This window comes from Narcine bancroftii, chromosome 1 (assembly GCF_036971445.1).
Source record: "Narcine bancroftii isolate sNarBan1 chromosome 1, sNarBan1.hap1, whole genome shotgun sequence".
Classification (NCBI taxonomy): Eukaryota; Metazoa; Chordata; class Chondrichthyes; order Torpediniformes; family Narcinidae; genus Narcine; species Narcine bancroftii.
In genome coordinates this window covers 283,122,316-283,145,745 of record NC_091469.1, presented here as the reverse complement: position 1 = coordinate 283,145,745, position 23,430 = coordinate 283,122,316, and the positions used below count along the sequence as shown (strand labels likewise).

The following is a 23,430-nucleotide window of genomic DNA, read 5'->3' as shown; positions in this document are numbered from 1 at the left end:
GATGATTTACACTAGCTGAAATAGTTTAAGTCTCGTTGTCCTGTAGGATTTAAAATGAACCTGACAGCTCAGTCAGGCTGGAACTTGCAAAACTTGGGTTCATCTGGAAAAAGCAGTACTGAGAATACCCCAACACTAGAAAGGGAATTAGTACAGAGGCGAAAGAGCAATCCTGGAGGAGATTTACCAGGACATTGCCTGGATTGGAAATTAAGTCTTATGAAGGACAGTTAGCAGAGCTAGAACTTTTCTCTTTAGATTGAAGATGATTCTGAGGCATAGATAAGGTGAACAGCCAGCACTTTTACCCCCCAGGGCACCAGAGGGCATGTGTACAAAGTGAAGGGAGGCAAGTTTAGGGGAGACAACAGGGATAAGTTTAAAAAAAAATACAGAGTTGTGGGTGCCTGGAATAACTTGCCAGAGGTGGTGGTGGAGGCTGAAACATTAGGACATTCAAGAGACTATTAGACGAGCACATGGATAAAAGGAAAATAGAGGGTTACGAGGTAGGAAGGTTTTAGTTTTTAAAAATTTTGGTAGGAATATGTGGGTCAGCACAACATCGAGGACCAAAGGGTCTGTAGTGTGCTGTTGTGTTCTATACTCCAAAGATGTATGAGGCTGGTAGGTTGATTGGTCACATGAATGTAATTGCGCAGTCTGGGCTTATGTTACCATGTTCTATCTCTGAACATAAAAATAAATACAGGCAGCAGGGATTTAGTATAATTTGACATCATGTTCAGGACAGACATCATCATGGGCCTAAAGTCCTGTTCTTCTGCTGTATTGTTCTATCTTCATAACTTACTGCCTGAATAGATGTAGAGGCAGAGTTAATAGCTCAACCAACAACTGCTTCTACTTCTCCCCAAAATAAAGTCACTCTGTTATCACACATTCTGTCACATTTTAGCATCAAGGGTCTGGTCTCAGAAAACAAATCTATTGTAGGTGGGGCAGATTCACTTGTTGGGCAGAATAGCATATTTCTGCTCTTATGGTCACTCAGAATTTGCTAGTCCCCACATCACAGAGGACAATATCACACCCTGGTCAACAGTTTGGCAAAAGGTTGGAAGAAAACTCTCCAACACCACAAGCCATTGGCTGAAGTGAAAACAGAAATAATGGAGGAACTCAGCAGGTTTTGGTAACCATGGGAGGTAAAGAAATATAAGAGACGTTTCAGGCCTGAGCTCTTCTTTCTTTCGATGCTGCAAGATTGCTGAGAGCCCCCAGAATTTCCATGTTTTTACTACAATCACAGCGTCTGCCAACTTTCGCTATTAACACTCAAATATAACTGATGGTGTGTGGCAAGTTTCCTCTTCAAGGTCAGACCATTTGACTTCACCTTTGTCCTACTCAGAGACAAGTGAGAGTCCCTCTTTACCATGCCTATACCTTCCTGCCTCATCACCTGATAAGTGAAATGCCAGTAAAAACACACACAGGCTGGTGAAATTCAGCAGGTGGCCTTTATGGAACAAAGGTAAAAATACAGAACCAACTTTTCAGGCTTGATCTCTTCACCAAGGTGTAGTGAAATACCAATGTCCATGTTTATGCTTGGGGAGGGGAGGAATGTTGGATGTCGCCTCCTCAGTGGATTGCCTCCATTTTGAAATGAAAAAGAGAGACAAGCTGGACACTGGCAGGAAACAGGCTTAAGGTTACAGTTTCAATCTGCGAGGCTTGCCGAATATTTCCGAGTCCACCTTTCTCATCTTTCTGTTCCTGTGGCCCAGCGATCACCAGGACTTTGTACTTTGACAGCACAGAGAAGATTCTTCTCTGCTGCGGAATACCCCCTGGTATCATCACTGCAGAATGGAGTAGGTTCAAGTTTTCTCTGATGACTTTCCATATTACAAAGTACATCCAATGGTCTGTTTCACTAGATGTTATCTTGCTGTTTTTCTGGATCTAAAGGAGGACTACTGATGAATGACCAAATGAGCAATAATCTAAACCATTGTCGTTTTTAAATCCCCATTCATTGTTTGAGAATATACTGGTTTAATCATAAGTGTTGATGTCATCACAGGAAAATCTCGATCAGGTCACTGTTTTGGAAATGGAAGGGAATTGAAACAACATATACAATGAAACAACATGTACAAAGAAACAAGATGCCTCAGATGATAGAGTCCATCTTTTAACTGTTTTGCATTGAGATACTCTGTTATTCCTCTCCACCATTTCCTCCAATACAAAGGCATAGGGTCTTCTGTTGAAAAAAGGAAAATTATTTCCTAGCCCAAAGTCTAGAGAGATTAGAATGAAGAGACATAACCTCAAGATTCATGGGAGGAGATTGAAGGCAGAGATAGGGAGGTACTGCTTCATCCGAAGTAGTAAATCTGAGGAGTTCTCTGCCCAAGGAAGCAGTAGAAGCAGCCTATTTTGAATGTATTTAAGACACAGATAAATGATGTTTGAAGAATTGAGGGATTAAAGGTTCTGGTGAACAGGCAGGTAAGCAGAGAAGAGTCCACGGCCAGATTGGCTATGATCATACTGAATGCTAAACAGGCTCGATGGGCCAAATGACCGACTCCTGCCCTTAAATTCTGATGGTCAAAAGACCAAGACCAAAGTTAACAAATCGTTTTTTGTAATCCATCAAATGGAGAAGTATCTGCAAGGAGATTAAGCTGGGGTAGGTCAGGTCAGATGGGGCAGGTTGGGCCAGATAGATCATTGCTACTCAGTGATGCTTAATTTAATTCTACGATTGCATCATGAAACATGGTTTCTCCTGCTACCATAATAATACAACACTCAGAAAAACTGAATGTTGTGGAATCACAATGTTGGGAGTTGTGATAATCTCATCACAAATCCCAGATCATTCTCCATTGTCCAGACAGGGACTCCGAGCTCTAGCAGTGGTACCCAACCACAATGTTTCTCTAATATTGGTATCCAGATGGACAGATGGAAGAGAGGACACTTTGCAGACCACAAGTAATGCTTCTAATTCCTTTTGGGCTTGGACCCTTTCTCCTCAGTTTGAACCACAGTGTATTTTGAGGCCAGTTCATTTAAACACTGCTTGGCAGAAATCAAAGGGTAGTTTGAACTTGCCTCCACATTCTCCAGCACTATATTCACCATGGACTCCAGGATCTTGGCATAGCAATACCTCTCACTCCCACACCCACTGCCACTTTTATAAGAATTTCCCCTCCTTTCTGACTTAAGTATAGATCAAAAAAGTGAAGATGCAATGATGGACTGAGGAATTATATTTAGAACAAGATGCTTGACAATCTGCAAGCAATAGGGTGACAATTGATGAGCTTTGATGATATCAATTATCTGGCAAGGCTTTTTAAGCAAATATTTTCTTTTAAATTGTTTTGACCAAGTATTACAAAGATAAATGTTATAGTTTACAGAGCAGATAGAGATTTAGCTATCTAATTGGGGATATTTTCTGATCACATCACAACAGAAATGCATCATGCATGTACAAACATTTCAAAATCATTTGCCCTCCTTTTCACTCTAGATACATGATGCTAAATTGGGGAGTTAGGGGTGAGGAGCAGAGATGGGACAAGCCAGCAACATTCGCTTCCTGTGACTGAAGAAATTCCAAATCCTATCCATCCCATGCCAGTTTTGTGGAGGTCAAAATAAAATTATTGACAGTCACATTTCATAGTAAAATTCTACAGACTAAGATGAACCCAAACACAATCTTGTTACCCAATTCGGTTTGACAAGCATCAAAGGTGATAGCTCATAACTGACCACTTATCCCCATTACACAGCAGATGGCATATAGCTCTGTTGTCCTTAATGGAACCATATAACGAGCTGATGCATGACATCATACACATAGGTTGTGGGTGACTTGCAGGCTGCGGACTGCTGGAGACTGGCTGAATGGGTACCAGGTATTGAAACGGGGATGTGAGAGTGCTGAAGGCTTCCTGATCACATCAAAAGTTTGCAACTGGAGCTCAGGTTGGCGATGATTTGGACTGAAGTCTACATGGCTGCAGAAGCTGCAGGAGCGCTGAAGGCAAATCCATTGACATTCAGTGACTCTGAAGGGACTCTCTATTGCTTCTCCTTCTCTGACTGTAAGGGGTTCAGGGCAATTTCTGCTGATGGCAAATCTTTACTGTCTTGGTGACATCTTTTTTATTACATGACATGACAATGAAAGAATCTTGAATCATTACCTAGTTTCAAGGTTTGGGGGAGTAGATTTAAGACAGATGAGGAGGAACTATTTTACCAACTCCATGAAAGTCTCTGCCCAAGGAAGCAGTAGAAGCTGCCTCATTAAATAGTTTCAAGACAGATGTTTGCTTAGTAGGGGCTATGGGGGAAAAGGGAGGTAGGTGAATTGAGTTCACAGTCAGATCAGCAATGACCTTTTCGAATGGCGGAGAAGACTTGACTGGCCAGATGGCCAACTCCTGCTCCTATTTTTCCTGTTCTAATTTCATAAAGTACTTAGAAACTTTCGAGTGACACGATTACTTTTTCCACATCAAATCCTTTCTCATCAGTAAAAGGGACTGAGCAGATTTCAGGATCTTTCTCCTGAATGATGAGGGCCGGGGCTTTTCAAATACAGGTGTTCTTCCACTTACGATGTCTGGACTCATGATTTTTCAAAGTGATGATGGCGGTTTTGGTGTGACTCTCATTATTGGTTATCGCACAACAGCTGATGGATGCTTTTGCGAGCGCTACACTTTATGATTAAATATTGTTTTTTATGTATGGAATAAAAAGTATTAAACATTTCATTATAAAATAGGCTTTGTTTTAGATAAATGTGCTCAGTTGTAGGCTATGGTAAGTGATCTAAACACGTTTAAGGTCAGCTAGGCTATCATGTTCAACAGGTGCAGTTTTCTTCTTTGACTGTCATAGAGGAGCACCTGTACTGGCTACTGGTCTTTACTGAACAATGCTGGTAATGGTCAGGAAACAGATGGGCTACTTGCTCTCGCTCTTGATGGAAACAGGAAGATGGAAAATGTTGTGGGCAGCATGGTTAGTGCCATGTTATTATAGTGCCAGTGACCCAGGTTCAAATCTGGGGCTGTAAGGAGTTTGTACGTTCCTCCCGTGATCTGTGCAGGTTTCCTTTGGGTGCTCCAGTTTCCTCCCTCCCTCCAAAACGTATGGGTGTTGGAGGTTATTTGGGCGGCATGGACTCCTGGGCTTGAAGGCCCTGTTACCGTGTTTTATGTCTAAGTTAAAAATTAAGTTGGAGGAAAAATAAAAAACAACTTTCAATCAATTTATTCAGAATCTTAAGCATTCAGTCAACATGCCAGGAGACAGATAAAATGCTTACGGAATGCCTATCTCAAACAGATTGTTCTGTATCAGTTGTTTCCCCAACATGATGATGCTCAGTTGAATGCACAGCTCCATCAAGCAGCCTCCAGGAGCACACTGGACAAGACAAAGAACAAAAGTTTGTGTTTTATCTATTGGCCTTAAACCAACAAGCCAGTTCACATGTTCAAGATTGTATTTATACAAGAAATAAACCCAAAGGGTTACATTTACCTCTTCCATTCTCATGTGACGAAAGATATAGGTATATTTTCCAGGTCGCCCTGTGAACCTAGAAACAAATAATATTTAGTATTGGCTCCTCTTGAACAAAAGTGCAGAACAAATAATATTTAGTATTGGCTCCTCTTGATCAAAAGTGCAGAACATCAGTTATTAGAATGAAGAAATAGCCTCAGAATTGGCTTCAAATGAACATCACCTTTGGGCACTCTCCACCTGGATGGCATTATCATGGACTTCTCTGGTTTCCATTAGCTCCCCCCAACTCCCATGCCCCCATCTATCCTTTCCTCTTGCTCCCTCTTTTCTCTCTCCTCCAGGTTTACATCACAGAGCCAAACTACTCCCTCCCCAATACATCCTCACCTTTCCTCTCTCCTGTCTTATCCATAGCCAATCAACACCTTATGTCTATTGGTCTGTACTCCTTTCCCTGCTCATTCTTTTAATTCGGGCGCCTCTCTGTTTTTGCTTATACTTTGAATAAGGGCTCAGGCCTGAAACTTACATCTGATGGTCGTTGCAAGACCTGCTGTGCTCATCCAGCATTTCTGGGTTCTTAACTACAATCACAATGGTTGCAGACTTTCATGTTTCACTCCTTAATATTGTAATGGAATCATAAAATTAGTTTTACTCCTCCCTTTCCCCCAATTTCCATAAATTCTCAAATATTACAAAATAATTTGTTGATATGGTCATATAGCATGAAAATCGGCTCTTCGAGCCAACCATCAACCACCAGGTCATACATGCCTTTTTATTTTTTCATGTGACAAAGTTTTATGTGTAAGACAAAGACCATGCTGGAATTTACAGACCATGCTCATTTACCATGCCAGGAATTTTCTTAAATTGCTTCAAGAGTCCAGAAATAAATCACAAAATTCTGGTGGTTGAAGTAAAAAAACACAAAATGCTGGAGAAGCTCAGCACGTCAAACGGTGTCCTTCATGTAGCAAAGGTAAAGATACAGAACCAACCAGCCATCAAAACTCAAGGTATGCAGAAATTTCCTCTTGCAGAGATGAATAAATCTGTAACTCACTGCCCCAAATATCGTGGAGGACAACTCATTAGAAGTAAAGGAAACCCCCAGGTATCCTGCACCTATGGGGATTGGTAGTGTTAGATGAGTGAATTTTCCGGTTGTTTGAGGTTGCATGTTGTGTGGATTGGCAAACTAATGGTGAGGTGTGCAAAATTTTAAAGCCATATTTTCTTTAATTGTTCACAATTTTTTTGCCAGAAAAATGGAGGAGGTAGGAGGAGTTGAGATCACTGGTAGATCAACCACAATCATAATGGATGACAGGCTAGGTTGCATGTTCCCTTGCTCTTGTGTCACTGAGGAACTTATTAAAGATAGTTGTGCCAAAGGCACTGCTGAGGGGCACACCAAACGATGGTTAGATTCTCAGTTCAGTTCCATTCTGCCAATGGTTACCTTTGCATTGCCAAATTCTATCCACCCTTAATTACAGAACACAAGGTGTGACTATGCCAAATTACTCACCTGCCTTTGAAAAATGCAACATAAAATATTGGTGTGTAGGAATTCACAAACTTCAACAGAAAAGCCTTAAATATCAATCTTTCCTCAAAGCTTTTGTCCGTTTTTGGAATCTCTGTAGCAGGGACAAAGCACAAGTGTGATAAGTTCACAGCTAAAAATAATGTCTCAACATTACCAGCTTCTAACTTACATAAACTAATTCAAAACTGGACCGTATTTAGGAAGGTGGAGATTATTTCATCAACACTGCACTTGTTCAGTGATAGAGCTGCACCAAATTTACACTTTTTGCTCACATTGCTCATTTGCATTCATCTGCAGTCTCCAAGTCTCAATGTGTCTTCATTTGTGACCTTTTGCATTTTCTCTTCAGCATCCCTAACACTTAAGTCATCCTATAAAATTTCATCACTTCTGTGTCTCCAGGATATTTGCTTAAAAACTCAAGTCACCTTTATTTATCGTACACACCATGCTTGCACGGTAAAGGGGTATACAGTAAAAGTCCATGGTTCACTATTCACATCGATTCCGGGAATTCAGGACCCTGATGTCTTGAGGGAAAAAACTGTTGCTCAGTCTGGCCCGAATGCTACAGTACTTCTTCTCAGATGGCAGAAGGGAAAACAGTTTACATGAGGGGTGTGTGGAGATCTTCATGCCTTTTGCTTGCATCGAGTGTTGCAGACGTCCCTCATGGTAGGAAGAGAGCCCCCAATTATCTTTTCCACTGACTTCACTATCCTCTGCAGGGTCTTGCAGTCTGAGGTGGTACAGCTTCCAAACCAGATAGTGATGCAGTTGCACAGGATGCTCTCAATACATCCCCTGTAGAACATAGTGAGGATGGAGATGAACTTCCCTCAACCTTCGCAGAAAGTAGAGATGCTGCTGGGCCTTCTGGGCTATGGAGCTGGCGTTAAGGGACCAGGTGAGATTCTCCACCAAGTGCACTCCAAGGAACTTGATACTCTTGATGACCTCAACTGTCGCGCCATCAATGGTCAGCGGAGCGTGGTCTCCCCAGGCCCTCCTGAAGTTGACAACCATCTCTTTTGTTTTATTAACGTTCAGGTACAGGTTGTTGGCTCTGCACCAGTCTGTTAGTGACTGCACCTCATCTCTAAGCTGACTCATCATTCTTGCTGATAAGTTGTGTTGTCAGTGAATTGATGTGGTTTGAGGTGTATTTAGCTGTACAGTCACGAGTCAGCAGGGTGAACAGCAGTGGACTAAGCACATAGCCACTGGGGCCCCCCATGCTCAGTGTGATAGTCTTGGAGATGCTGTTACTGATCCAGACTGCCTGAAGTCTCTCTGACAGGAAGTCGAGAATCCAATTGCAGAGGGAGGTGTTTATTCCCAGCAGGTTCAACTTCCTTTTGAGGTACTGAGGTATGATTGTATTGAATGCCGAACTACCCCTTGACTTAGCTTTTCTTTTTCTGTGACAATAATCTATGCAGCTTGGTATCAAATATGGTCCAATAACATTGCCTTTGGAAGAAATGGGAGGTATTTTACTGCCCCATGTGAAAATTGTTGTACCAGCTTATAAAGGAACAATTATTTGAATCCACATCCTCATCTATTTCGAATAGTCTGCTGCCTTTCAGGAATGTGCGCCAATTCATAAAAACAGCATCTGTCATACTTCAAAGTAGGCAATGGTATTTTAAAAAAATATTGAAAACAAATTTTCTCCTGACTTGAGGCCAAAACTTCACAAGTACCTAGCAACACATAAACTTTCCTCATCAAACTATAACTAAACTTTGACAGAGATTGGGACACTTAGCTACAGGAAGTTCCAGAGGAGTAAAGGCCAGGTTTCTGGAAAGTGGTTATGTCCAGAGCAGGTGCCTTCAAAGGAATGGCCAGATTAACCATGGGACATTACAACTGGGATTTAACTCTGAGCGAGCCTGCAAGCAGTACCATGAAGCATCAAGAATCTGGAGGCAAGCAAAGACAATTATGGTGGGACTGTTCTCTTTGGCATCTTCATAGGAAATCTAACAATCACATTGCCTGCAAAACTTGTCAGGGCAATGACAATCAAGTTTAATACTGGACTTTGTATACATTTTTAAATAGCTCGATCATAAGCCAAATGCAGAACAGCTTTTAAATATCAAATATTTTCACATTTAATTAGGGACAGCTATGAAACTGCATGGCTGTATATTCATTGTAAACATTAAAACATTAAAATAACTCATTCAATAACAAATCATTTGTATCAAATGAATTGTTTAAAAATGAGGGAGTGGGAAAGCAAATAGACCATGCTCTCAGTACTTGTCCTGAGTTCTGGTGACAGCCAGTTACTTCAGTGAGGACTGATAGCAAGTAAGTGGCACTGCTCTTCCTCTGCTTTAAATATCACTGATACTGTCATCCCACTGCTTTCCCTCAACACAAACTGGAGAGTGTAGCAGTTAGTGCAATGCTGTTACAGCACCAGCAATCAGGACCAGGATTTGAATCCTGTGCAGTCTGTAAGAGATTTGAATGTTCTCAAGTGTCTGAGTGGGTTTCCTTTGGGGGCTCCGGTTTCCTCCCATTGTTCAAAACGTATCAGTGATTGTAGCTCAATTGAGTGTAATTGGGCAGTATGGGCTTGTGGGCCAAAAGGGCCTATTACCATGCTGTATGCCTAAAAAATGGTAGGGGTAGAGAAATCGCAACTCCATTATGATCTCTGGAGAATATCAGTCTCAGCGAAGAAAGGTCTAAGGGCGTGCAAAAACCAATGACACCTCAGGCAGCAACAGAAAACAACACATGCCAAGTACCTTATATCTCACTTTGCTTACATTAGCCCAAAGGAAGAATGAAAATTTAATTCAAGAGACATTTCAGTGAAATGTTATGGGATGTTTAGTGCTCATTATTAAGCACAGAGTTGAATACCACATGCAGGTGCAAGGCCAGAGGATAATGCACCATTGTAGAACATTCTGCAATCAAATTCAATACTGATGAATTGGGGAGGAGCAGTCTTGACAGTGATGTTGAAAAAGTCAAAATCCAAATTGTATTAAATGATTAAGTGGTTAGCACAACACTGTTACAGCATCAGAAACCCAGGTTTGAATCCAGCACTGTCTGTTCGGAGTTTGCATGATCTACCATGTTGTGTGGGTTTCCTCTGGGTGTTTTCTCCCACCCTTCAAAAACTACTGGATTTGTAGGTTAATTGGTTTATTTGGGCAACATGAGCTCATAGACTGGAAGGGCATGTAACCGTGTGGTAGGTCTCTTTAAAAAAAAACACATAATTTCAGGCTGAAATTAGAAGATGGAAGAACTTGGCGGTTTGGCCACATCCATGGGTAGAAATGGTCAATGTTTTAGGATGCGCTTCGATGAAAGGTCCCAACCCAATTTGCTGACCATTTCTTCTCATGGATGCTGCCTGACCCACTGAGTTCCTTCAACAACACATTGTTTGCTCAAGATTCCACCATCTGCAGGATTTTGTATTTCTGTACTGCTCCTGGCTATCCACGTGAAACAGGTAATTAGATATTACTGGAATTGTCCAGATGAAGGCCAATGAGTTCAGTGCCATTTCAACCACCTATAGTGCTAGTCAATCTTGAAACCTCTCAACCATGTTGATACATATCTATTCAAAATATTTAGGAATCAGCTTGAGGTTACCTTGGATAATCATTGTATCCTTACCAATTTTTGTCAGCCATCTAGCAATGGAACCATAGACTTCATCCAAAATAAGAATGACGACCAGATTTATGATTACTGCAGTGGCCGTGACAATGACACGGACGTTAGCTTTGGCATATGGATCCGGGCTGACAGCCATAGCTGCTGCTGTGGAGATTCGGTACAGGATCACACCAAAGACTATTGCAAATGTAAGACCGATCTAGAGAAATCAGAGAACATGGGTTAAAATCCAAAACCCCTCATACCTTTGGAAACCTATCATTGACAAACTGACATGGGTGTGCGACAAAATATGTCAAGAAATACCAGCAGTTCTCAATGCAAAGACACACAGACACACAACCTGACATAACACACATAGAGACAAACAAAACATATGCAGGACAAGTATTATATCTATAAAAATAAATAAATAGATTCATATTATTTTGTACAAATGAGAGTCTCGGATGGTCAGTATGAGCAGTTCCTTTGGTCGTTCAGCATTCTCACTGCCCATGGGAAGAAGCTGTTCCTCAGCCTGGTGGTGCTGGCTCTGATCCTCCTGTATCTCATCCCTGATGGGAGCAGCTGAAAGATGCTGTGTGCAGGGTGGAAGGGGTCCTCGATGATTTTGCATGCTCTCTTCAGACAACGATCCCAGTAGATCATGTCAATGGGAGTGGACAAGGGAGGGAGATTCCAGTTTGAATCTCTCTGCCACTCTTCTGGTCTTGTGGATTGACCTCCAATCCATTTCTCTGCAGCAACCGTACCACACAGAGATGCAGCCAGCCAGGACACTCTTGATAGAGCTCCTATAGAACATTGACATAATGGTGGCTGGTAGCCTTGCCCGCTTCAGTTGTTTTTACACCTTCCTGACAAGTGAGGAGATGTTGAGTGTCCACAATAGGTCACTAGTTAAGTGAACTCCAAGGAACTTGGTGCTGTTCACTCCCTCCACTACAGAGTTGATGGGTAGTGGAGGGTGGTCATTCCTGGTCCTCCTGAAGTCCATGATCATCTCCTTCATCTTGTCCACATTGAGACACAGGTTGTTACTCTCTGCTAAATATGTTAAAGCAGCACACTGATTTAAGATAACCAAGAACTGAGGAAGATTGGTTGTCCAGCCATGGAGTTTAGAGGGTAGGTGGCACTTTACCCCACACACTGAGCTGGCCTGATTCAACCCAAACTTAAGAACAGCAATAAACCACCAATCAATCAGGCTCCAGCTCAGTAGCAGAGGTCCTGCATTCAATATGCATCCCTGAGATTCCAACTGGAGGCCACTTTAATTCTCTCTCACTCCCAGTCTGACAGGCAGGGCTCATTCCCTGCATTTTTCAACACCAGGGCAAGACACTGCTCCCATTCACTCTGTCCCAGAAGAATTTGTGGGGGCAAATGCAGGTAGAAATTAAAACAGGAAACACAGCACGTTATCAGCAGGTCACATCACATCCATGGGAAGAGAAACACAGTTACGTCTTTAGTCAAAGACCCTTGAACAAGTAACCTTGTCCCCAACTTATCCTCACGGTCACCTTATCAAAAACTTGCCCACTCCTCCACCCCCCCCCCCCACTACAGTTTAATGAGCTTCTCTCCTTCCCAGTCAGCTAAAACATTAATCGGTTCTTATACTATTATACTTATACTATTAATCGGTTCTTATACTATCAGATTCAGTCTGATCGGCTGAGCATTTCCAACATTTGATTCAAATTTCCAGCATCTACATTTTTATGTTGACATTTTGTCCAGGATAAAAGTTGTCTGTCACATTTCTATAACTGCATTTCAAACATACTTCATTGGCACAGAAGCACTTAAACTGGAATGGAAATGAACAAATGAAATTCCCCTTTCCTGACCACTCTATCTTCACTTCAATACCTACACTCTGACATCCTTCGAACCTTGTAGAATTCAAAAACAAATCCACCTTTTATTTGTAATTCTTTAAGAAAGATTCCCGCACTCTTACCATGAATAGGATGCTGACTATGTTAGTCAGATAAGCTGGGCTGCGGTCTCTCCAAGTCAGTTTCTCTTTCTCCGTCTGTAAATACAAGCAGATCCAGTCAAAAGTTAGCCCCACAAGCAACCGCTCAACTCTAGTATGTGCGAGATGCTTCTGCTCAAAATAAGTCCTTATCTGAATTGTGAAGTCCGTCAGGTTTCACTTGGATGTCAAGGTGGTTAAATAATACAGAACTGTTCGACACAATCGATGTCTTTGCAAACCTTGAGTTTGTCATGAACTATATATTAAAACATCACAGCACAGTACAAGGCCTTTTGACCCCTAATGTTGGCCGACCAACATAAACCTACTCAACAATCTAAACCTTCCCACCCTCAAACCCATTACATCCATGTGCCCATTTAAGAGTCTTTTATATATCCCTATTGTACCAGCCTCAATCACCACCCTTAGCAATGCATTCCAATATATATTAGACCAAAAGCCAACCTATTTAAGGGTCTGGTCTCTTTTGGAATGCACACTGATACTTGCTCACATTGCCTAACAAATTTCTTTGTTACCATAAGACTATATCTCCAAACCACCATCCAAACAGCTTTTACAAAGAGTTGATAAACAGATTATTTTGTACTGACAAAATGAGCTTGCTATGTCCGATAGGTCTGCATTGGTCATTGCAATTCATATCAGTCATCTCTTATTCTGGCTCATGCAATTCAATCTAGACACCCCACTGCTCAATGTTTTTATTTTTGCTTTTACATTATTCAACTACTTCCCAAATAGGTGAGATTAATAATCTAATACTTAGTGTAGAATCACAAGTTAGCCTATCAACACAGCACCTCATTTAAAAACTTCACGGTATGCCAAGTTACATTTGAATATTTTTGGAGTATCACCATTAAGGCTTTTTTGTGCATCATTAACAGATGTGATTGCACACATTGTTGGACAAACTGTGTGCAACCTGCAGTAGAATGGACGTCCATCCATTGAATCATATTGCTGGTGGAGTTGTAGCTGTGCTCGCTCTCTTGCGCAATGAGGACCATGTTATTGGAGATGTCTATCATTGCAATTTTCCATTATCAGTAATGCCTCTCAGACCATCAGCAGTAACTTCTCTTTGTTTATGGAACAGCATTGTCAGAATCTCTGGATGATTTATCACCCTATCACCCCAACAGGCTTGTCCACATGATGCCAATAAGAAAAGTGGGAGAACTGACAACAATTCTTCTTCTGCACCACCTCAACTGCTGGTGAGCAACTGGTCTCCCTGCAAGCCATCAGTCTTGTAAGAGCCATAACTTTCATCTTCCAGCTGGATTCTGACACAAATCACATCTCCTTGATTTTGCCTCCATCAGTTTTATTGGTTATTGTCTCAGGCTGAATAACTAAGCAAACTTGGTACACTGCTTGACTCAATTTTCCCACAGACAACAGCCTGAGAGAAATCCATTGGTTGCTTTGTTCACATTTATAGTTCTATTGATATAAGTTTACAAACTCTGCAAAATGGACAGATCAACTAAATTCTGACTCAATCCCCCACCCCAGGTCTGTATTATTGAACGCATCAAAAATTCAAATAAGAATCCAAAATTCAAAATGGACTCCAAGCAGCCAGCTTGAACAAGGCTTAATATTCTTTTACATTGGTAGATGAAAGGCGAGAAGATTAGATAAGTTGTGAAATAGGTGGTTAAAACCCACAGCTAGATGACTCAAAGTACAATTCTTAGCAAATGTGTGTTTGGGGGGGGGGGGGCGGGGGGTCCTTTTAAAGATGAGGTGACGGGGATGGAAGAAGATAACATTAGTACAAATGAAGTGATAACAAGGCACCATTTGGCCACTTACACATGTTCCTCTATTCCACACAGATTAGAGTTAACCTTTAACCTTGATGCCACTTTTCAGCGCCAATCCCACATTCCTTCAACTCACTGAAAAGGTCTCAACTCGCTCTTCCACTGAACTTCTCACAGCAACTATGGTTGGGATTTTTTATACACTGCTCCCTCTGGAAGAGATCGTTGCTCCCATTGCTGTCCTGAAGGATGAAATCTCATTGGGACTCTGCCTCCTAATTCCTAGCAAAGGGTATTATCACCCTGCACCCGTCCTCTCTGGACTGTGGAAAATTTTGTGCATCTTTGATTTATCCAGATGACAAAGGCTCAATTTGTTTAGTAGGTCCTTGGAATCCTTCATCCTAAAATAGTCCAGAGGATTTGGGGCGGCACAGTTAGTGCAGTACTGTTACAGGAGTGTGGTTCAAATCCTGCGGGGTCTGTAAGGAGTTTGTACGTCTCCATGTGTCTGCCTGGGTTTTACACAGGTCCTTCAGTTTCCTACCATTGTCCAATTGGATGGCACAGGCTCGTGGGCTGAAAGGGGCTGTTACTGTGCTGTATATCTAAATTTAGATTTAATTTCAATCATTAGCTTTTTTCAGTATTTAGTATCCAATAACATTATAAAACCTTGGGTCCTCCTATTAAAATACAGATTATATTTAGCAAATTTAATTTGGTAATAAATGTGAAAGCAATAAGGAGTCATACAGCATGGAAGCAGGCCATTTAATTTGTGCTTTCCCCTAGGCATCCATCTGTATCAATGCCATCTTTTAGCACTTGGCCTGGAGATTTTTCTGCCATGGCAAATCAAGCGCTCATCTGGGCACTTCTTAAAGGCCAGTGATTGTGCTCCCACAATTCTCCCATGAAGTATATTCCTCTGGGTGGAAATAAATACTCCTCCAGAATCCCTCCAAATCTCTCGTCCTTTTCTCTTTCTCCACAATTTTTAGTTTTATTTACTTCTGATAAGGGGGAAAATTTCGCAGTCTGATGGTTGTTTTTATTTTAAAATGTATCTGTTATTTTTGTAAATCAATGATCTCCAGTGGCGTCACAACATCATTTGCCCCAAGACCAAGATGTGAAGCTCATGAATGATTAAGAACAACAGTGAAATTAACGCAAGTGGCCTTTCACAATGTAGGTAAATCCCATAATCGCCTGTTTAATTTAAAAACTTTTTTTTAAAACTAAACTTTGCCAATTGTACAACTCCAAATTTTTGCTTAGGAGTCCTTGTAAACACGGATTGAAGCCATTTGTCATAACCAATGGGAAATATTTAATAAGGACAGACTTCAAAACGAGAAGCTCAGCACATTAATGCACTGATTGACCACTACAACAACAATTCACAACTAGTTAAGCATCACAGAATAAGTCACATGGTGCACACAAGTCACTAATAACATGCACAGTGATAACAAAACTAAGGTGGCTGCAAACACAACTGAATTAAAGTGTCTTTACAAATAGTCTCATGCATAGCCATTCTAATGCACCATTTGACTGACTATTGGAGGCATGTAATAAGGTGACAAAGTTTTGAAACAAAATCTATTAGCTTGTTGAGAAAGACTGCCACTTCAAACTGACTGTAAAACTTTCAAGCAATTTCATAACATTTTTGGTACTAATTCATTGAGGAACAAGATTTTCAATGAATTTTGGGAGAGGAAAAGTAAAACTTATTATGATGAGATATAATCTCTCAGTTGTATCTATTCAATACTTTGAGCATGTTGGTAATTTTCCTATTGCAATTTCAAAAAATCAAATTTTCCCATTTAATTGACAATATGCAAAATGTTGACACTCCTTGGAAATGGCATGGTCAGTGCAGCAGTTAGCGCCATGCTATGGCAATGCTAGCAACCCGGGTTCATATCCGGTGCTGTCTGCAAGGAGTTTTACATCCTCTCAGTGCCTGTGTGAGTTTCAACTGGGTGCTCTGGTTTCCACCCATTCTCCAAAATGGAAGAGGATTTTAGGTTAATTGGAGTATTGTGGGGCACAGGATCGTGGGTCGGAAGGGCTCATAACTGTGTTGTATGTCTCAATTTTTAAAATTTATAATAATATGGAGAGAGGCCATCTTTAGGCACAATATTCATAGCATATTCATTACCAAATGGGTACATGTGCTGGGTACAGTGGCACAGTATTATACTATTGTAGTGCCAGCAACCCAGGTTCATATCTGGCGGTGTGTGTAAAGAGTTTGTATGTTCTCCCTGCATGGGTTTTTTCCAGGTGCTCCGGTTTCCTCCCACTTCAAAAATATATGGGAATTGCCAATTAATTGGGACAGTATGGGTTTCATGGGCCAGAAGGGCTTTCTACCATGCTACAATGTTTAAAAAAAATCGTAGTAGTGACTGCAATTAGCTAATGTTCTTGTGGCATTAAATAATACGTTAGATGTGACAACACCAATTATAATGGAAAGAAATTTGGTTCCATGTCTTTCTGAACAAACTTTGAAAAAATAGGTAAGAAAGCTCGATTTTCAACTGGTACCAATTTCACCCCAGCCATGGCAGACAAAACTCTGTTTTTCCATTTGTTTGGTTGCTCCTCCACCACTTCCGCCGGCTTCTGAGGTCAGGCAGAGAAAAGGACCATACAGGCAGAGTGTTAAACACATCAACATAGACTAACATTCGGGATTTAATACCAACTATGTGAGTCATTGACCAATTAATTGCATCAATGAAATGCTGAAAACCACCTTTAAACCCAGGGTCAGCATCAAACCTGTTGAGAGTCAATGACATGATCTCCCTTCCATACTCTTTTCAAGTTCAAGTTCATCATCATCATGTAGAACCAGATAAAACAGCATTTCTCTGCACCACAGTGCACAAATATACAACAGATAATAATCACAGAGAGATATAGCACAAAATTAATATGTTGAAATATTTTGAAATAATTTACTCAATTTCATTAACAAGGGACTCAAGTTTACAGGATACTGTTCAACAAACTCACAGCCTGCAGGAAGAAGCTATTTCCCAGCCTGGGTTTCTGATTTTAATCAAAAGTTCAAATTTATTGGCCTCACATACAACCCTGGGATTCTTTCTTCTGCGGGCCAGGTTTAACAATTTTTGATACTTCTTCCCCTCCTACAAACGTGCTTTAATCCCCACCCGCCTAAAGCACTTCAGATTAACAAAAGAGTGGAGCTTCCCTTTTAAATATCCACTGTATGGTCTATCAAGGTAGTTAAGGTCATTCCTTCAACCTGCCAACCTACTGTCAAAGATACTCCATCTGCGAGATAATCCCTGGTGCAGAAGTTTTACATTAACCAGTGCCCAACTAATTTAATAACACACATTATATATAGCAAGTTTAATTCAGGAAAAATTATGCAAGTCAACACTAAGTACCAAAAACAAAACTGCACAAAATATTTTGACCAGATCTAAAAATAAAAGCAAACTTTAATTATATTGAAGACTCATCTATACCTCCTCTTTCTTTTGAAGCTCTTTCTTCAGAACTTTACTCAGAACCCTGGCTTCGTACTCAGGCCGTGGATGATCCTGTTCATTGCAAAAGAGGAAGAAAATTTATACTGCCTTTTCTTAATTATAACAAAAAATAATTTCATCTTTGTTGAAGTTACTGAAAGTTCGGCTACTTTTGACACCTTAAATTGTTCCTAGAAATAACTCTATTCCTCTTGTCCTGATGTGCAGACTAACATGAAAAGATCTCAAACTATTTAAAGAAGATCAAAATTTTATTTTAAATCAAAATTTGAACATTAATTTGTTAATATTCAAATATAGGCCAAAGTGAAAAATCAATTTGTTAATTGGAATGGTTACAGTGACCCAACATTTACCAGACAGGCCACCTCAGAAATAAATTCCCAATGCCCCCTCCCCCCCCCCCGCAAAACCCCAAAAACTTGGAAATGTTTCTATCTTCACTGAAAAGCAATTGGCTCACGGATCTGGCACAAAAGCCATTTAATAGCAAGAAAGAATTCTGTGATCATCACTGGTAGACCAATGGGTATTATTTAATGGATGAGATAAGCTCAAGATTATCATTTGAATGCTAATTTAAAAAAAATGTTAATTTAATTAGGGAAACAGCATGGTAACAGGACCTTCCAGCCCAAGCTGCCCAAATATGGGGTCATGTGACCAATTAACCAACCAGCCCTGTATGTTTTTGGAGGGTGTCTGTAGACACGTGGAGATGGTGTAAAATTTTTACAGATAGTGCTGGATTCAAACTCTTGTTGCTGCTGCTCTCAGTGTTGTGCTAACTAACCCAGGGGTGGCCAACCTTTTACATTCCATGTGCTAACTTTTTCACACACGAGTTCAGATGTGTGTACAGGTATGCTTTGCTTAACGTCCATTCGGGCCACATCCGACCACATAATTATTCTGTTACTGCGAGCAAGTCCACAGCAATTTAGAAAAAGCGATGGCTAGCTATAGGAAATTGTGTACTGTATCCCCACACTGATCTGACTGCCCCACTCTCTGCCCACAGCCCTGTATCAGTTCCCACATGTTGTCAATTACTGCTTTACTAAAAACTTAACTCCGGCCCAAACACTTTCTACACTTGGTGCAGCGATACGGATTGCCATATTTGATCCTCGTTAAAAAAAATCTCAAAAATGCAACTTATGAGCAAAATATTTCAGGGCACCCCTGCTCTAATTAGTTACAGCATTGCCATATTTACAAGAGTGAAACCCCACGCAAAGAGGCATTCATGACAGGCAGCAAAAGACGGCGAAGTCCCATTCTTGCAACAGCTCAGATGGAAAGTATTGAGATAGATTTGAAGAGCATCACATTTCTTGACAACGAGAAGGGAAAAATAGTAATAAGTTCCAAAGCACAGTTAAAACTGTAATGGATCAAATCCAACACCCTCCTCCACCCAGCACCAACAGAAGGATAGAAAGTCACAATCGACGGAAGCCTCAGAAAGATGTGCAGGATTTAATTTAAAAAAAAATTCCAAACCTTCAATCGTTCCTTCGGGCATTCAGCAACAGAAGAAGAAACAAGTATTATTAAACTGCAGAAACAATGACAAAATATTGTTCAATGCAAATTTAGGAATTTTTAATAACAGTTTTTGAAGTCTTACCTCGTCCTCTTCAAATCCAGCGAGATCCCATTTATAATTCAACCTCATTTGGCACCTTTTCCAGTGTTCCAAGAACATGGCAGCTGGATGTAAAATTGGATCTATTAAAATTATCCTAATTTTTCACAATTAATTAATAAACTACAAAGCAACAATGTTTTTGTTTTGTAAAGGTGAGACTTAAAACCATTGCTGCACATGTACACTAAAATGCATGGATTTCGGGGATAAAAGTACTCTTCAGTTGTTGCATTGAAGATAGTTCCCAGCATCAGACTCGTACCACGTGAAGGATATTTAGACATAGAAGCAGAAATGTGAAAGAGTTTTATAACAGTAATCCCAATGAGAGGAGAGTTGGTCTCCACCCCAAACTCCGATCCAGACACTTGCAGTATCCCTGCCCAATCTTAGATCAAACTGCTCACACCCTTTGCATTCCACCTAACAAAACCAGTTTTCTATTCATCTCCAGGGCTCTTCAACATCACCCACCCTTACTCCTCCTTTATCTGCCTCTAAAACCATAGCATTGGTTTGAACACTGGTTCTGAATACATTCCTATTGCTTTCCATATATTGCAAGATTCTTTTATTGTCATGTAATAAAACAGAAAATGTGATATACATGACATTTATTTTAGTCTACCGTAAGACAAAGCAAGGTTCACTATCAGCAAAAATTGCCCAGCGTCCCTTACAGCCGGAGAAAGAGAAGCAAAAAAAGAGTCCCCCTGGTCAATGAGTGTCCATGGCTTTGCCTCCAGTGATCCTGCAGGCCACACAACCATCAGCAAACCCAAGCTCCAGACGCACACCTTTGACACGTTCTCTTGCATCCTAGTTGCAAGACCTGGTACCCCTTCAGTCAGTCTCGAGCCAATCTCCAGCAGTCCACAGCCTGAAGCGAGTTCTTTGACTGCAGTTACTAGCAGCCCACATCCTCTCACTGGTCCTGCCAATGTGGTCACTTTCTCGTGGGTTGTCTCCTCTACTACTTCTCAAAAGGGGAGTGGCATCCCTGTTTTCTGGTGGCCTGCACCAGTCCTCCACTTCCCCAGAGTCTGCAACCTCGTGGCCACTGCCAATCATAGACCCTTACATCTTGAGTCCAAACCCCATGGTCGCAGGATTTTAAAATTAACCACCATCAGCTCCTTTAACAGGCTAGTTAAAGCCTGCAGAGCTGATGGCTGTTGGACTGGGAGGTTGGATCCAGTAAGAGAGTGCTGAGACTTCATCCCCAGTCTCCAGCTGTCTTCACTGGCAGCGGCACTGCAGTTACAGCAGCATTACCAAATTCTTTTGATAGCATCTCGAAGACGTTTCCAAAAATAAAAATCAACTTCCCTGATCCATTTCTACATACAATTAGACAGTCAGTAGATTCTCACTTACCTTAATTTCCAGAAGCACAAGTTTTAGACAGACATTTTGCTTTCGTCAATCAAATGTAATTTCACGGGGAGGGAGAAATATTCCCAAACACCTGCTCCCAATCTTCTGTTATCACATCCATGGAGGGGCAGATTCCAATTAAAAAAACCCAAAATCTAGATCCCTTCAGCTTTGAACAAGTTTGCATGCAGTAAAAAAGATAGGAGTGTGGAGAGGCCTTCGTTTTCAATTCATTCACCCCTTCTCCCCAAAACTTTGTGGATCAAGGAAATGAAAGCCAGTTTCGGAATTACAACACTCAGACAATGAAAGGGGAAATCTTATCATGGTTGGCCTCCTTCCCTTCACTTGCTTAAAATGTGAGTAATCTTTAATTCACAGATACAGCATGGTAGCAGGCCCATCTTGCCCATGAACTTGTGCCGCCCAAATACACCCACATGACCCAATAACCTACTTGCTCCGTACATCTTTGGAACGTGGAAGGAAACCCAGGAAAAACACATGCAGAAACACTGAGAACTTACAAACTCCACATAGACAGCAGCAGATTCAAACCCTGGTTGTTGGTGCTGCAATAGTGTTGTACTAACTGCTTCAGGAGAATGGATGGCTTGGATTATGAGTTTCCAAAGGCTGACAACACCAGTGGCCATCCACAAGTGTTGTCACCCGGCAGACTACAGAGATCAATTGCTGGGATTGATCACCAGCTCCGATATTGTACAATGTGATCGTCTCCATAGAACACTACAGCACAGAAATAGGCCCTTTGGCCCATCTAGTCCGTGTCAAAATGATTCTGCCCAGTCCGACTGATCTGCACCTGAACTATAGTCCTCCATACCCCTCCCATCCATGTACCTATCCAAATGTTTCTAAAATAACAAAGTTGAGCCTGCATTTATCATTTCAGCTGCAGTTCATTTCACACTCACTGCTCTCAGGGTGAAGAAGTTCTCCCTAATGTTCTCTTTAAACATTTCACCTTTCCTCATGTCCTCTAGTTCTTGTATCACTCATTCCCAGTGGAAAAAAGCCTCCTTGCATTTACTCTTCCCATTATTTTGTATATACCTCTATCAAATCTCCCCTCATTCTCCTAAGCTCCAGGGAATAAAGTCCAAATCTGCTTAACTTTTCCTTACAACTCAATTCTTCAAGGCCCAGCAACATTCTTGTAAATCTTCTTGGCACTCTTTCAATCTTATTGATAACTTTCCTGAAGTGGGGTAATCAAAACTGCACACAACGTTCCAAATTTGACTTCACCAATGTCTTGTACAACTTCACCATAACATCCCAGCTCATGCTCTGTGATTTATAAAGGCCAATGTGCCAAAAGCTCTCTTTATGACCCCAAGAACCTGTGACTCCAAAGTGTTTTTTAAAAAAACTCAACAATTCCTACATCTCAAAGAATCAGCGGAAGAGTAATGGAAATGATGGTTTAAATGATACACAGCTCGCCAGAAATGTAGTCTTGGTGCTTAAATTTGTGTAAACATTGTAAGCCCTGTTTTAATACTTAACAAGTGTTGCGTAATGCCAGTCAAACTTTCAGTTACAACCATCCATTAAAACCATTTGTTTTGCTTATAGTCCATTACTTTATGTAAGCTTGCCTTAAATCAACCTTTGCAGTGCAGTTGAGCAATGGGAACCTCCATGACATTTTACTTCTGACAACATGGCTGCTAAGACAGTCACAAATCTGAGGAAGCTTTCCACCACGAGACATGGAAAGGTGTATCGAAATACAAAGCAGAAAAATACTTCATGATTTAATTTGATTTTCTGAAATAAGATTTCCTCATTGCAGAATTTCCAAGATAAATCCCCCCTCTCCCCCAGAAAAAGCCAGTCAGCAAAGGACTGCTAACTACATTCCACTCCAGTCCTGAAGAGATTGTTTTCCTATTCTCATTCCACTTTGTCTAAAACCTCCTACACCAGTTACCTTAAAAAAGTTTTCTCATAGGAACTTGTTCTCAACAAGTCCACATTTTTCAGACCTTAAAAGATGCTGTCACCAATTTGAGGGATCAATGCATCAACATTTCAGATTCAGGCTCGTTTGTCAAGAAATGACAACTTCAAATGAGCTCAAAATTGCTTGTTGTATCAGCATCTGTCGGGTGGCCCAGTTGGCGGAGCAGATGGTGCAACGCAGTGGCATCACCCAGTGAAGTAACTCACGGTGTCACCACCACCAACCCCTCCCCCCCCCACCCTCCCCATGGACCAAGTTTACCAAGCGTAGAAGA

General features: G+C 41.1%; 1 protein-coding gene across 1 annotated transcript in view; it reads right to left on the bottom strand.

Moving 5' to 3' along the window:
• The window catches only part of LOC138745087 (anoctamin-1-like), a 243,741-nt gene that overhangs the window by 46,407 nt on the left and 173,904 nt on the right, over nucleotides 1-23,430 (bottom strand). The window contains exons 13-19 of the mRNA XM_069902195.1: nucleotides 19,766-19,848; nucleotides 18,109-18,183; nucleotides 12,753-12,827; nucleotides 10,775-10,976; nucleotides 7,082-7,193; nucleotides 5,557-5,614; nucleotides 5,339-5,439 (exon numbers count right to left, since the gene is read on the bottom strand). Of these exons, the coding sequence (XP_069758296.1) occupies nucleotides 5,339-5,439; nucleotides 5,557-5,614; nucleotides 7,082-7,193; nucleotides 10,775-10,976; nucleotides 12,753-12,827; nucleotides 18,109-18,183; nucleotides 19,766-19,848 (706 nt within the window). The remainder of the gene's footprint in view (nucleotides 1-5,338; nucleotides 5,440-5,556; nucleotides 5,615-7,081; nucleotides 7,194-10,774; nucleotides 10,977-12,752; nucleotides 12,828-18,108; nucleotides 18,184-19,765; nucleotides 19,849-23,430) is intronic.